Source organism: Electrona antarctica (genome assembly GCF_951216825.1).
Source record: "Electrona antarctica genome assembly, chromosome: 3".
In the NCBI taxonomy this organism is placed as follows: Eukaryota; Metazoa; Chordata; class Actinopteri; order Myctophiformes; family Myctophidae; genus Electrona; species Electrona antarctica.
Genome location: NC_136808.1, coordinates 53,232,657 through 53,249,753, shown reverse-complemented (window position 1 = coordinate 53,249,753; position 17,097 = coordinate 53,232,657). Strand labels below are relative to the sequence as shown.

Sequence of the window (17,097 nt, the reverse complement as noted above, 5' to 3'; positions counted from 1 at the left end):
AAATTTGTTTACAGAATAGCTGAATATTTACAAAAGGAATGGGTTTAAAGCATAGCCTTCATTGTGCAGGTTGGCAGTGTAGAGTTAAAAGTATATGCATGATGTACAACAAAGAAAGCATTCAGTGGCGTGCACAGACATTTAGAGGGGCAGGTGCTCAAGTGGAAAAAAGGGCACTTTGTGCAGCGCGTGGAACCGGCCGGTTGCCTTAATAGTGTGAGATTTATAGATTGTGGGGCCTAAATAATATATTAGAAGCTTTTTATCAAGAATTGATCAATGTTACCATGGTCCACATACTGTACAGTGTAACTGTTCGAAAAGGCACATTGCCAAAAGGGCAGGGGGTGCTCTAGCGCCCCCTAGTGTCTATCTGTGCACGCCACTGAAAGCATTGCTTTCACCTGACCTCCCTTCTCATGTAAACATATTGTTGAGGGTATGCGAGGTTCCCTGCTCCATGCTCAGATACCTGGGAAGAGAGGAACCATAAAACCCCACTCCACACTTTACATTGAGCACCAATTAGTCCTACTGGGAGTCAGTTTAACAGCCCTGTAAATACTGATTGGCCACTAGAAATGTAGCTAGACACGTTATGTAATACTAGGAACACATTGGAACACGTACAGTCAACTAACTCAACGGATTCCCCTCAGAATACAATATGACGTAGGGCTGTGCAAGTGCGATAAGACTTCGAAAAGCTCGTAGATCGGTAATTGTTGCAATTTTTTTAAGAGAAAAACATGTGTATTATAGTCACCATACCGAATATTATTGAGATATTTGGTCAGATAGTGACATTTAATTTGGTCCATATCGCCGAGCCCTTTCACTGGAATGTACAGTATCTCTAGATGTATAGATTCTATACTGTACATACAGTATGGGACCAGTGAAAGAACCAAGAATTAGAAGGCACTGTTCTTGTAGTGAGTGACACAGTGAAATAGTAACTACCTCTTACAATACTATCAGCTGGCAAACAGAGGCAACCAAACCTGCTGATTATATGCACAAGTCAATATTTGTTTTGTGGCGGTACAGTTGCTAAACTCAAGGAGAATGCAATCCCGACAGAGTGAGTAACAGTTACACAGTAGCTACTGTACCTCTAAAAGTTTTCTTTGCTATAGAGCGTCGCAGTCCCACCCCCTTTCATGACGACGACAGCATGACGACGACAGGCCCAGGAAATATTCCAATGAAAAAGGAATGGATGTCGGCACACTGAGTTGTAGCTCCCAGGAAGATTTATTTATTTGTTTGTTACAACGTTTCGACGTCTGTGGGTCTTCGTCAGGTACCTGACGTCATACCTGACGAAGACCCACAGAGGTCGAAACGTTGTAACAAATAAATAAATCTTCCTGGGAGCTACAACTCAGTGTGCGGACATCCATTCCTTTTTCATTGTACGTATATTTTTGACCAGCACCTGCAGAATGTCTTGAGATGTGCGCGCTTCCTTACTCTATAACACGAATAAAAACGTTCCAAAAACATAACTTTGTAATTGTTCTGGGATTATGATATTATTTTGGGCAGGCAAAAATAACCTACAACATTACAATAGAGCTTTTGGTGTTTTAACTAAGCATTATGTTATATTTTAGCTATTGAAAAATAGAAGATCTACAAGCTCATAGCGCGCCACCGAGTGGCGCGCTACGAGCTTGTAGGTCTGCTATTTTTGAAAAATGTGAAAATACGGCACAAATCTTTGAATATATATTCTTTCAGAAGACCTTTTTTTTATTTCGACGTCAGGCCTAAATGGGTTAAGTATACTGTGTACACTTAAGCTCTATACTTCATCATGGTATAAACTATATTATAGTGCATGGTTTTGTACACATGCTCATTGTTTTCCCTATAGGCATAGTGTACACTGTATAATAGTGTAGTGTATGGAGTATAGGCTACTTGCAGTTTGAATCTATTCTACCGTGATAAAACATGAACTTATGCCATATCCAAAATCCATCAAAGTAGTGCCTTGAGATTTGTCCATTTATGCAAAGCAAAGACATAGCTATTAAACTAATGGGCTTAGTCGAAAGCATGTGTTTTACTTTTTGTTTCCAGTGTTTCAGCTCATGCATGTATTCTACACAGAACTGGGGGCAGCTGATATTAGACCTTGAAAACACCAATGGCTCAATTGTTGTCCAGAGCTGTGCAGTGTGCACACACAGAGGCCGATCCCAATCTTAGAGAGTCCTAGATAGAACACTGATAACTGATGTTCACACCTGTGTGAAGTGAGGGACGCTCTTATCATCGTACATCATCATGACGTAACATCTCGATTTGCTCAGACACACGTGACGTAAATTCGCCATTCATTGTCAATGAGAATTTAATGTTTGTGTAGGACGAAAATTGCCGATTTGCTCAGACACATGACGTATATTCTCCATTCATTGTCAATGGGAATTTAATGTTTGTGTAGGACGAAAATTGCCGATTTGCTCAGACATATGACGTATATTCTCCATTCATTGTCAATGGGAATTTAATGTTTGTGTAGGACGAAAATTGCCGATTTGCTCAGACACATGACGTATATTCTCCATTCATTGTCAATGGGAATTTAATGTTTGTGTAAGACGAAAATCTACACTAATAGCACACATAACTTAGTGATAGATTTAAATTATATTAAACTTCAATATGTGATTTAACTTTAATAATACAATATATAAAACATACAATAAACAAGGAAATAAGTAAAATACAAACTGAACTGAACCACTGTCTGAAAGAAATAGCCAATCGAATTGAAAGTGGCTACAGATGGGGACATATTTTGGTTGCATGATTGCAGATACCAAAAAGTAAAATAATGACATATCTCGGACAGACCAATATATCGGTCTTGCTCTACACATGGCCATGGTTCTGCTGGTGTCTCCCACTGACTGATCCAAATGCATGTAGGCTATTAGGCTGACTTACATTAATGTCTGTAGGCTATTAGGCTGACTTACATTAATGTCTGTAGGCTATTAGGCTGACTTACATTAATGTCTAACATACCGTTGCAAAATGCTAATTAAAACCAATATAATAACTACAACCTACATTTCCACAAATCACATGGAAGATGAGGATACAGTACTGCGGTAAAAATGTCTTTCACACAGCAGCAGCAACAGCAGTGGCAGCAATCCATTACCATCCCTGAGCCCTCTCATCATCATCATCATCATCATCATCTTTATTTATTTGACAGGGACAATGCTCATTAATCAACATTTCAGTTTTCACTTCCATGTAAATGTGCCAGAGTTAGCCATAAGCTCATTTACATCTGTAGTCCCTGAGCAGGCTCTTAAAATGGTAGTAAAACTAAACATACAGTACAATACAATGCAATACAATACAATACAGATAAAAGAAAGACAGAGTGTCATCATCCATCGCAGAGATAGAAAAAAGACAATCATTCCACTCCGATTTATCTCACATTGCTTTAGTTTAGCCATATCTTCCACTTTGAGTTCAGCGTCTGGCAAAATTAGATAAAACGGTCTTCTTCCTTCCATTTGGAGTGGACATGGAAGTCTACGGATAAGAAGAGTACGTCAGAGATGATCTGGGTGTTATCTCTGTAGCAAAGTCCAGCAAAAACAGCATGTCTTTGGGTAACGGTAATTGAAATTGGTGGTATGTCTCCATAGGCCCGTCTCTTTCAGTCTGATGGTCTCTCAAGTAGTAAAGCCTGCTTGACCACTTTCATTACCAGCTTACCATCTAAAAAGGTATTTTCCCCGAGGTGACAGCTATTAAAAGAGCATGAGTCAATATAATCATGACTCATGCCAGGTCAAGAAATAGTGTCACACTGTCACACAATCATAAGACAGACATTAGAAATAGCAGAGTTTGTCTGAAGGGGAAGCAGTGAGAAAACAATAGTAACCGTCCTAGGACACAGCATCAGTGACTGAGGCCTCCACTGGACAGAATGAGATGCCACCCACCGTCCTAGGACACAGCATCAGTGACTGAGGCCTCCACTGGACAGAATGAGAAGCCACCCACCGTCTCATTGACACAGATGTACCATCACCTGATATGGGATCATGGGATACATGTATACTACACTGTCAAAGCCTGAGTTTTCGTTTAACTGTCATGGAACTCACAAATGGTTCAACCAAATTGACACTTTGATTCCATTTGTACATTCTCAAGATTACACTGACACAGATAAGGAGAAGTCCACAGCAGCAGTCTAGCCTTAATAATAGCTTTCCATGTTGGTGGAGGAAGGGAGTTAATATGTAAATAGATGAATATTGAAGGAAATCATTTTCATCATGAGCTGAGAACAGGTAAAGCAAAGTAAACAAGTCAGACAAGTCATTAGCTTATTAGTGCATATTGTGCTATCTTCCCACAGATTGAGTTAACCGCTCAGTTGTGACGTACTCTATTTCCTTTGTTATGAGTGAAGTATGTAATTTATGTATGATCTGGTCTCGCCCGGATTTGAAGAGACGGAGGCACTGGCCAGATTAGGGCCAGTGCCTGTGCATTCCTTTATTACGGACATTTATATTATTGAGGGGCGCTAGCTCCTCCTATATACAGATATAATGTTCGTCTTTAGTTCAATGTTTGTTTAATAAACGCCATTGACAATGAAGGGAAAACTTACGTCATTTTGTAACCCATTACGTCATATTGTCTCTTTATTGTTAATGGCCTAAAATGTTTGTGTTGGCACCGTTTGTTTTACATCACCATGAGTTAGACTTTAATATATTAGCGCCCCTCACTTCATGTGGCGAGATATAGATTGATAGACACCACACACACACACACACACACACACACACACACACACACACACACACACACACACACACACACACACACACACACACACACACACACACACACACACACACACACACACACACACACACACACACACACACACACACACACACACACACACACACACACACACACACACACACACACACGAGAAGTTGAGAACGTTATTTATTTGTCTGTTGAATGAACTGTCATTTGTCCAGCACATGTACTTTGTTCATTCATCGTCTTCAATTAGTACAGAATGCTGCTCGCCTGTTAACTGGCTCCAGGACATTCGACCATGTTTTAGCGTCCCTACACTGGCTCCCAATCTCCTTCAGAATCCATTTCACACTCCTTCTCACCATATATACAAGGCCAGGTCCGGTCTCGCACTTTTATCGATTAGCCTTCACTGCCAATCTTTAATAAGATTTAATTTTTTTCCCTGCTGCTTATTTTGCCGTTTGTTTATGTAAAGCACTTTGTAATGCGATTTTGAAAGGTGCTATATAAATAAAGTTGTATTATTATTTATTATTACTTTGGGTTGATATGTGCATGCATCACATTTTGAATAAAGGCACATGCTGCAAGCTTTTAAAGTTTATTTCTAGTCTATTGATGATGTCAGTCATATCAAATCTGAGCACGGTTTCAACCCGTTCCAAACTCCATTGAATAAAATAAAAACACACTTGTGTGAAGTGAGGGGCGCCTCACGTATTTTAACAAACCTTGTACTCTATATTTGTGTACGTGCTCTAAACAAACATTAGAAAGTCTTGTCTGCCATATGACATCATTTCCAAAATAGAGGAGGGCTAAAATGTTCAATGTATGTTAAATACATTTCAAAACAATATAAAACAAAATGAGTTGAGTTAAGTTGGCCTGGCTTCTGGCATCTTGTGCTGGTCAGTCCCAGCAATTTATGAGATTAGCTGAGCTCCAGACAAACGGAGACCGTCTTACAGACAACCAGCCTCGTACAGAACATAAAAACCCTAACCCTAAAGATACATTTGGTATAGCTGCCTGCAGCTTCTCAGCACCAGGCTGTAACAATAAAGTTCGACAAAGACATCAACATGCCAAAGATGCTTCATCTCTTGGCAATTCATACCATGAATAGTTTTATAGACCTAGACCTTTTAGCAAGACCTGCATAGCAAAACAAAACATCCAGTGGAATGCAGTTCTCATCACTGCTGGTATTCAGGGCATGGTTGGTGGTGAGCCAACAGAAGTGCACTTCCATGGCTTAGTAATAAACAGCAAGACACAAACAAGAACGTTCAATGTTTGGTTAATGGCACAACCACTTGTCTATTAATGGCACAACCACTTCGTCTATTAAGATAATTGATAATAATATTATAACATTCACATACATGCACTCTTAGACAAATGTAGGGACGTTTTGTTGACTGTCATAACATAATTGCAGCTGATGTTTCTGGAAGACGTGTAATTAAATAGAGTTCCAAATGACACCTAATTAAAACTATGGGCTTGTTGACTGGTTAAAACATATATACAGACCCAAAATGTTGAGATAAGAGTCTAGACAGAGGAGCTGGACACTGCTGACTAAAGACCATGAGAGAACTTGCAGCCTCATCAGAAAAAGGCTTTAACAACTTGTGCCCCATTTCAAAAATAGTGAAAATAGCCAATCTACCAAGGTCACAGGGAGTCACATCGTGAGGCATTTTGAGTTTGTAGATTGGCTAAGGTTGGCTAAGGTTTTCCAAGTATAATGATAAGGCACAAATATGGATGCCAGGTGGCAGGATTAACTCAATAAATGGCAGAATTTAGTACAAGGTAACAGTGGAAGGATTCACCATTCACAAATCTCTTAATTACAAGAAGCTAGGGCTTTCAAACTTTTGCCATGATTGTGATTAATGAACATTTTGTTTGTTTTTGTTCAAATAGGAGACATATAAAATCACAATGCATCATGATTGGACAATGGACACGTTGTGAGCTTGTAGATTGTCTATTTTCACAATTTCTGAACGCAGTCATTGTACAAAGAAGTACAGGGCTTAAGTGTTTAATCGATTTAGTCCATTTAAAAAAACAATCTATTCAAACTTTGTGTCCAATTGTTGATATGGAAGATATAAAAACGTGCTTCTCGATTATTCAATTAACCTCCATGAGAGTAACATTAAGTCGTTTATTGGTTCTAAATGTTACATTCAAAATATTTCCGGTTAATTGACCAGTCCTACAAGAAGACCTACTGGTGAAAATGCAGAAATGCTGCTTTACAATAGAGACCAAAAGACATGTAGAGTTTGACCAAGTGAAGTGTGTGAGTTTCAGTCAACCACGGTGACAAGCTTAACGAGTTTCCCAGGTCCCACAGAATGGGTGTTCACCCTGTTTTCAGAGAGAGAGAGAGAGAGAGAGAGAGGGGTGGAATTCCACAGCAGATCTCTTCGGCAGTGATGGGTTTGAAAATGGAGCACACACAGGCTTTGAAATGAGGGGAGGGGAGGGGGGGGGGGGGATACCGGGTATGCACCTCCTCATAGGAGAAGCTAATGCAAACCATATGCTGTCATACTGACCTACTATTCAGCATCTGGCAGAAACGCAGCCTATGAGCAACGCTACTGTCTGGTACTCTAGACTGTCAAGAGTGACAGACCGACCGGCTCTTTTCCTTTCTAGCCCGACTAATGGCAGTGGTGGGAAGTAACTAAGTACATTTACTCAAGTAGTAACTACTGTACTCAAGTACAATTTGATATACTTTTACTTTGCTGTAGTGTCAAAAATAATTATAACTTTATACTTCTACTGCCCTATAATAACTCTAGAGGCAAATATTGTATTTTTTTTATGCCACTACAATTATTTGAAAACTTTAGTTACAACTAAGTCACTTTAGATTTTGATTATTATTTCAAAAAGTACATTAACTACTTAAGCCCTATTTTACACTTGGCTATTCGAAAATAGCAGACCTACAAATGGTAAATTTATATAGTGCCTTTATCCATGACGCTTTACGTAGATTGTGCATTACATTCACCCATACAAGCTCACAACATGTGAGCTTGTAGGTCTGCTATTTTCGAAATCGTTTGAAAGATTTGTAAAATGGGACTTTAGTATTTGGGACATTGGTAGTACTTTAAGTATATTATTTTGAACACTTTTTCTCAAGTAAAATTGTACTTGTAATAGAATATGTCGACATTGTAGTATAGCTACTTTGACTTAAGTAAAACAATCCAACTACTTCCACCACTGGGAACTTGGTCATGCCCTCAAAAAGCCTATGAGAAATAAAAGACCACACTATTTTGACTTCACTTGGAGATCTCATAGCCGTTGAAACCTGGCTCTGTCCAGCTTTCGTAGTTGAGACATTTCATTTTCTCCTTAAACACAATTATGTTCAGAAACTCTGTCATTGCCTAGGATTTTAGACTTCTTTTCTACTGTGATTAAAGTTACCTCACAAGGAGAAAACCAGTCCTGGTCACATCCTCTGAAATTAGGCACACATGTCAGGATAATAAGCGTACAAAGCAGTAGTCAAAATAATAAGATGCCCAAGTTCAACAGACTAAGAGCAGCATAATAAGTAGTGCCTGCCACTAAACCGTTTTATCTTTAAATTCTAGTTTTGTATATCTGTAAATGACTTGCTCAGTCAGTGATCTTCTAAACTGAAGTTCAAGTGAGCCAGTTACTTGTTATTATAAAGCAGTGGTTCTCAAAGTGAGGGTCCAGGGAGTCAGGGACCCCCAGGGGTCCTTGATGGAGTTCCAGGGGATCCCCAGCGAAATAAAGCAGTTTAACCATCGGTTTTAATCTTGAAAGAATGTGAAAGATTGTAACAACAGTGAACCCAAATCTTGTATGAGGGTCCTTGGCACAAAATATTTTCATATGGGGGTCTACTGATGACACATGAATTAATGTTGGGGTCCTTGACATGAAAATGTTAAAGTAGACAGCATTTCAAGGTACATTATGATTAGGTCATCCCTGTTGAGAGTTTCAGATTGGCTCAAGTTCAAGTTCTCTGTTATGGTAAATGCACTATGCATTATGTAAACCTTCCTTAAGGTTCTCTGGGGGGAAATCTGATCCACAGCAGGTTCCATACAGTGTTTACTGACACACATAACAGGAACCCAGAATGCATAGCAGGTTTTTAGGCCTGCCTGTAGGTAGGAAATGAAAGGGTTGAAGTTGATATAGCCTACATTCAATAGAATCACCATGCAACAAAGGACGTTGATCTCATTCTCATCACCATCTTTTAAAGTACAACATAATTTACCAGGAAATGTATTTTACGTTTAGAATTTACACAAACAAAACAAATGAACACTTCAAAACCATAAACAATGTGTCACTGTTGTCAGTCACCTTATTATATACCCCGGTATGTATGTAATATGAATTTACCTTAACAAGCTCTAGGCCATTTTTCATAAAAATCAATTCAACTATTATGGCAACTGATAGCCACTGTGGGAACTCTGGCACAAAGACAGTTGTTTGGGGAATTGTTGGCAAAATACAAAAGGATAAAAGGCCACACAGCGCCTCCTCCATAACTAAGCAGGTCTGCATTATAGGGATGGTATTCAGTAACCAGGAAAACCTGTCTCCATGTAACACACATACACACACACACACACACACACACACACACACACACACTCAGCACATTCTATCTCCTGTCTTGGCAAACCGGTTTTCCTTCTAAAAAGGGATTTATGTCATGTCATAATGTTCGGTGACAAAATGTCTATTTGCCTGGAAGCCATTCATTATCTCTGTAGGGTAGAAGGCAAGTGAAAGCCATGACAGGACCTTTTTGGTCAGTATTTAGTACTAATTACTTACACTAGCGACTAGCCCTATAAAAAGTCCATAAATCCAGGACTGACAAAACACAGAGGGAAGGGGGGGTCACGGACACGGTACGATTGGATTGATGATCTAAAATGTGCCAACTTGTGATATAAACTCAATTACTACTAGGACAAGCCTGAAGTTATTATCCACAGAGGCTGTATGTGTGTGTGTTGACGAAACACGAGAAAATAATACAAAATAAATAAGCCCATCACTTACCATCCTCTCTCCCTTCTTCTTTGTAAGAACAGTCGCAGCAGTATTCCTTTTTCGTCCTCCGTTCTATCCACAAAAACCCGTGTGATGAATGATAGTTAAGCCTATCAACTACATGAAAAAGTGTCGTTATTTAGCATTTAAGCCACAGTAGTATATACTACCCCAGCTCGGCAACGCCAAAACAAATCCACTACATACAACGACAGCAGCAGATTTCTTTGTAGTCTCCCCCCCTGTCCCCGTGTGGAACGCACGGATGATGATGCTCCTCCTCGGCTCCGAGGCGATAGAAAACAGTGTAGAAAACGACACGGTGACAGAAGGTAAGTACTGTTGAACACTGGAGTGGAGTTGATGATAGCGGTCTAGACCTCTCGATCCATACATGGAAGACACCACACAGGAAACTGAAACCGGGCGGTCCTATCGAAAGCGCTGGACGCCGAACGCTGCTTTAATATTCATGAGTAACTTTACATAGCCGTGAACTCCCCCCTGTGGGCATGCGCACTTCTTCCAGCACGCACGGACTGCACGGAGTAGGTGGTCCAAGAGGTCCGCGGGTTCTCAAAGTGGGGTCCGGGGGGCCCAAGGGGTCCTTGAGCTCCAGGGGGTCCCCTATACCAGCTGATGGATGGACCCGTCCATTACAGGTCTTACTGTACTCTGAGAGTGTAGCTGTAGCGCCTATAACTTATTGAAATTAAATAGTTTCAGAACCACCACGGGGTGTATAGGTAGGCCTATTTGTATTTAACTAGTCTAGTCCATAGAAATAAAATAAAAATAGAAGATCTATGAGATCACATTTGTCTAATGTGTTGCCATTTTGCCAATTTTGGCTATTTAGTGGTAACTTTTGTTGTGATTGTGAAATAATGCAATTAACAGTTCGTGTAACATTTCTTGATTATTAATAGCCTATTCATAATAATAATATAATACATATTATAATTATGATGCTGCTGCTGCTGCTGATGATGATGATATGTGCTTTTTTCTGCAAACTGTTAATAAAGTATCCAATATTATTATTACTATTATGTTTCATTCTTGTTTAGGGGCTATAATGTATATGGTTAGTGTACATGATTTCTTTTTATCATTGTAATTATGGCCTCACCCTTTTACAGTGGTGTAAGTGTGTGTGTGTGTGTGTGTGTGTGTGTGTGTGTGTGTGTGTGTGTGTGTGTGTGTGTGTGTGTGTGTGTGTGTGTGTGTGTGTGTGTGTAATCCTTTTTTTAACGTTCTGTTTATTGAATTATTTTTACATGTTTTTTAACACATTCAGATGTAAATTGAGAGACAGAATATGTGTGTGTGTAATCCTGTCAGAATATATAGGAATATATATAGGAATATAGCGGGCAGCGGTGGCCGAACGGTTTGCGGAGCGGTCTTGTTATCGGAAGGTCGCCAGTTCGTGTCCCCGGACCGGCACATTAAAATTACCACCGCTGAAGTGCCCTTGAGCAAGGATTTAAACCCTTAGAAATGTTCTATGAGCAGGGTCTGGCTGTAAACAAGTTCGTCAAGCTTAGTCCATTCACCCTGGGTAAACAAAGAACTTTGCTTTGCTTAGCTGGGGTTTACATCAGGTTTGGTGTGATCTCTAATCTAAATCTCATCAAAACAACAGAGCAAAATCAAACCTAATCATAGAGGTTGCCTAAACAGGAATGGTAAATGCATAATCATGTTACCATGCAACACTGGTAAATACATTTATGCTAATGATAAATAGAAAAGCTAAGACATATATAGGTGCCTGATCAATAAGAGGCTGATCAATGGAAACATTTAAATGATAAAAGGACTAATAGGTGATATTCACTGTGCTTCTGCTTGTTCTATTTGTACACCCTCAGAGTCAGAGTTGATGCCTGAAGGTCATCACTGATGACTCATGCAGTGACCAAAACGTTGCTTTTAAATCATTTATGCTCCTGTACCATATGTAGGCTGGCGGTGTATTATTGTCTCCACACCAGGCCGAAGGCATGGGAAGAGAGTATGTTTTCTATTTCTATTCTTGATGCATACCCTCAGAGTTAAATTAACACTCATGATTTTAGTGTACCAAATGAAATAACGATGTTGGCAACTTGGCACTATTTTTGTTTGTTGAACTAAGAAATAATAAGGGACCCATTTCCTGTTGTCTTCTGCCAGTTCAAACAAATAAAATATAACACAACACAATGAGCCTTTATTTTAGGATAATGTATTTAGGCCTACTTTGAAGTGCATGTGTGTCACAGTGACAGTCTTGTTCACACCGCCAGTCTCCAGTCATGGCCCATGGGTGAGGCTTTTTGATGTAGGCAAGAGCTGGGTTATGTCTGCGACTGCGTATATATCTCGTTCTGTCTGGGTGTAACCTGTCTAGCAAGCTCCCTGACTGTGCATAACCCTATGTCATGTGCGTGCGTGCGTGCGTGCGCGCCTGCGTGCGTGCGTGCGTACACACACACACACACACACACACACACACACACACACACACACACACACACACACACACACACACACACACACACACACACACACACACACACACACACACACACACACACACACACACACACACACACACACACAGTCTGGCTAGTAGTAAAGATGTAATTAGGGAAATAACTCCCTCTGCTGGACTATAAGCACTGGTGCATGGTTAGAGAAATTAAACCATGATTAAAAGCTACACGCAATATACACAATGAGCTATATAGCCTAAACATAGATGATTAAGTAATAAATCATCAAGTAAGGGTATTAAAGACGAAGGTCTTTAATGTTGATTGGCCGGAATGAGATGATGTATGATGATGTACGATTATAAGATCGTCCCTCACTTCACACAGGTGTGATTTTATTATGACTGTCGGTTGAGCATTCCACATTCTGCCGGCATAGCAGTAGAACAAAATTGACACTTTGGTCAATCTACACAACTCAATTTTCATCATCTTCCTCCTAGTCATCATCAACTTCCTCCTCCTCATCTTCCTCATCAGAGCTGAAGGTGCCATCAGGCAGGCTGTACACACGGATCATTTGCTTGTTAGGATCTTTGAGGATGATGTACTTCGTCCAGCTTGCGGCAGATCTGTATGATGCAGCAGAGGATCCCCCAGGTGTTCTCCATGCTCAGGCTGATCTGTATGGCAAAAACATTGGGCTTGAGCTGCTGGGTGCCCAGGCTGATGTGGCGAGCAGAGATCAGTTCGTCACATGGTAGCGAGACACATATCCCAGCTTTATAGGTAGTCAAATCGAGCCAGTATGGCACAGCAGGTCCAGCGTGCCAGTGTGTAGCTGTTATTCTGCAGCTCGGTGGCCAGGACAGCTGTTCTCTGGGAGTCCAACTTCTGACGCCAGTCTATTCCATTACAATGCCTGGAGTCCCACTCGTTCAGGGCCTTTATGTTAATAAAGTACACATCACCGTTGGCTCCAGTCATCACACCGTCATCTTCACAGCGAACAACCAAGTCGATGTACTCACCTAGCTTCCAGAGGCAGTACCTGTAGGCAACAGAGGTCAAATCACTCTTATCCATGTCTTCCTCCACAAAGGAGGATTGAGGTTGGGAAACGTGTAATCCTCTTCTCCCATGGTTGATGTACATGGCCTCCATAGCCAGTTTACGGTGAGAGTTGAAAGAATTGCCTTCATCTTGGGGTGGCTCACTAGCGGTCTCACTCACAGTTCAAAAAATCAAAGTCTCTCTTTTCAAAAAAGAGCTTGTTTCCCACTTTCTGCACAATGATATCCCAAGAGTTGACTGAGCGTGTGCAGCACATCAAGACGGCCAAGATGGCATCAGTGGCAAGCCAGCTTGTGAATGACAGGATCATCTGAGGTAGTGACAGTATGGAAGTTCTCTCTCTTGATGCTTTTGAGTTGTATTTCATTGCGAGTAGTGATCAAAAGCCTTGTCATACTGCTTCAACGTGCCGCAGCACTCAATGTCAATAGGATCAGAAACCTCCATGTATCTCATCTTTATCAGCCTGGAAGTCCATCTCTTCCTACATTCGCTCCTCACCTCGACAGAAGAGAATCTGGGCTTCAGCTGGGATTTCTGGAACCACTTCTGCCGTTTCTGGTCCCACTTCGGCCTACGCATGGCACTGTTGGGCAGGTTGGAATGAAGAAAGTTTCTACGGTCCTTGTTGTCCCTGCATACTGTATATACGCAGAAGGCCACTTTCGATTGTAATGATGGTGGTGATGGTAAGCAGTCTTCGATGTCTTGGCAGCGACTATACCAACTTCCTCATGGAAGTAAGAAAAGAACCTGCACACTCATCTGCTCTAAAAGTTATACTTTATTGACGACGTTTCGAGCCAAGGCTCATCTGGTCAAATCCGAGCCTTGGCTCGAAACGTTGTCAATAAAGTATAACTTTTGGAGCAGATGAGTGTGTGGGTTCTTTTCTCTTTTTCTGATGTCACGTTTGAACCCAGCACCTCTACTAAGTGATGTGCGTATTTTATTAGTTTTTCCCTCATGGAAGTACGCATACTGACTACCACCCCCAAACTGAGAGGAATATTTATTTGTATATCTCTTATCTTGATACGTTGCACCAGTCCAATCAGCCACCTTTCCCAAACGGTCAATTTGCTGAAGGGCTGATAGGGCATGTCTTTGAATTTCTCTGGAACGGCACAAGGGCCCCATCCTGTTGGATTGTCCTGGATCACAAAACAGGAAAATTATCCATGAAGTTGTCACTTTTCAATTCGGTCCGGTTTTGAGCTGCCTTGACACCCAGGTCTATGATGTCATTATGATTATGATGATGTCATGCGACCATTGGAGGTCCATGACATGAGACTGCGGCGGGCCTCCAAGTACTCTGAGCGGCAATAGTAGGTGTCCATGGTAACCTGACATCAATTGACAATGACAAGGGCCTTTTTAACAGCCGCCCCAAGATTTCTTGAAATCTGTGTTCAATACTATGCCAATACACGTTTGGAACAATCCCAGTGTGGGGACGCATCTCTCTCTGTTTGTCACTTGTCTGCATGGGTTCTTTTTATGCCCATAAGAGGATCTCATGACTACACTATCTCTATTCCTTGTATGTATATGCCCATAATGGAGTCCAGGCTATGATGTCAGCACTATGATGTCATACGGATGACACCCTACCCAAAACCTAACCCAAAACCTAACCCTAACCGCAAAGCACGGTGCAACACATGTCGGGAGCGACGGGTGTGGTGTGGCGGATCTGCATGTGCATCCTGCTAGCCCCTCTAACGTCTGGCTTTCAGAAGTGATGTCATGTGGCAGCAAAGTCTATGGACTTTTAATGTTTGGGGAAAAACAAAAAAAACAACAAAACATGACCCCACTCGTGACATCATGTGGCAGCCAAATATGGATTTTAAATGTTTGTCTTTAAACAGGACCCCACTAGTGACGTTATGTTGTCTTTAAACAGGACCCCACTAGTGACGTTATGTTGTCTTTAAACAGGACCCCACTAGTGATGTTATGTGGCAGCCACAATGGGCGGTCCTCACTTTACAAGTGTGATTTTCTTTGGGAACGTTTACAAACAGGATGAAACTAAATAAAGTGATAGCTACTAGACTACTAGAAATACTTATTATTCTTTGAGTGGTGTAAACCACTCCTACAACTGGCTTTGTTATTGAGTGGTGTAAACCACTCCTACAACTGGCTTTGTTAGTTTACGTGTCTGTTCGTACCAAAAAATTAGCATACGTGTCTGTTCGTACCAAAAAATGAGCATGGTTGCTATGGTCACCCAGTTCACACGGGTGTGATTTCATTACGTCAGACATTACGTCAGACCACAGCTGATCAGTCTATATAAGACCTTACACCACTCAGTTCACACAGGTGTGATTTTTTTTACTTGGGAGAGTTCTTGAAAACCAGACCTATTGAGAGTTGAAGTGCTTTCTTCCACCTTGAGCCATCTACCTAATGAAGTGGTCTCAGGTTAGGTGAAATCTGCGGTGAAAATTGAGAAGGAATCTCACAAGCCTTTTTAGATGGTCTGCAGTTGTCTTTTTCTCTTGGTGATGCTAGTGTACCATCATCTACCATGAAGTGCAAGCATAGTCAAAATTACACTGGATGAGGGATCCGGCTAGAGTCCTTAGAACGCAAGTGTTTTCAAGGTTTACTTTGTTATTCAAAAAAGAAAAATCACACTTGTGTGACGTGAGGGGCGCTCTTATCATCATACATCAGATTCCGTGTGAATGGGTGAATGTAATGTACAATCTATGTAAAGCGCCTTGGATAAAGGCGCTATATAAATGCACCATTTATATAAATGCACCATTTTCCTCTTCCTCTTCGTTCTCCTCTTCGGAGTCTTCGCTATACTCATCTTCCTCCTCATAATCACGTTCAACTTCAGCTTCGTCTGAATATTCTGAGCTGAAATTCTCCGCAACCTGGGGTGCAAGTTGGGAGGTCTCCAGATCTGTAGGAATTCCCTTTGGCGCTGAGGATGAGGAACTGAAGAACTTCCCATCTTCATCATCAGAGCTGAAGAGATCATCTTCATCAGAGGTGTACACGTAGGGCTGATCTGGAACTGCAAGGGCACCCCATCCTGATGGCTTGCACCGAGTTAGATAGCCAGAGAACTTTGCCATGATATTGTGTGAATTCGCAACTCTACGTGCTCCGGTTTTGAGCAGCCTTGACGCTCGAGATATGATGTAATGAACTGTGATGTCAGCCATGCCCAAATGCTGTTGTGAAGGGCCTTTTTAACAGCATCCAACAGATTTATTATGGAAATCTGTACAATATAGGACGATGCCTATAACACATAATTGGTAACACATCTTGCCCCTCTGGTTATGGGATGGGATACATATAATATAATATAGTCTAATATAGTCTCTTGAGACAGACTTTGTTTTGCCAGTGGGTATACCCAGATTGTGGGATATGTGTCTCCGCTACCATGTAAAAGACTCTGATCACCATCATCCTGGGCACCCAGCAGTTCAAGCACAATGATTTTCCAAACAGAGCAACCTGAGCATGGGGAACGCCTGCACGGGGAATCCTCGCTGCATCTTAGATATCTGTCACCAGCTGGATGAGGGCAAATAAGGCTACTTCATCCCCA

The 17,097-nt window shown here is 41.2% G+C and overlaps 1 protein-coding gene and 1 pseudogene across 3 annotated transcripts in view; both read right to left on the bottom strand.

The window, feature by feature from the left end:
* The window catches only part of myo1ea (myosin IEa), a 105,421-nt gene extending 95,036 nt beyond the window's left edge, over positions 1-10,385 (bottom strand). For both annotated transcript variants that reach the window (XM_079497790.1, XM_079497791.1), the window contains exon 1: positions 9,958-10,385. In XM_079497790.1, the coding sequence (XP_079353916.1) occupies positions 9,958-9,960 (3 nt within the window). In that variant the 5' untranslated portion in view covers positions 9,961-10,385. The remainder of the gene's footprint in view (positions 1-9,957) is intronic.
* Positions 10,386-12,930: 2,545 nt separating this feature from the next.
* Positions 12,931-16,612, bottom strand: LOC306919855 (eukaryotic translation initiation factor 3 subunit D-like; annotated as a pseudogene). Its single transcript has 2 exons — positions 16,291-16,612; positions 12,931-14,146 (listed from the first exon to the last, which is right to left on the bottom strand). The product of its transcript is annotated as a eukaryotic translation initiation factor 3 subunit D-like (transcript).
* Positions 16,613-17,097: the final 485 nt, after the last annotated feature.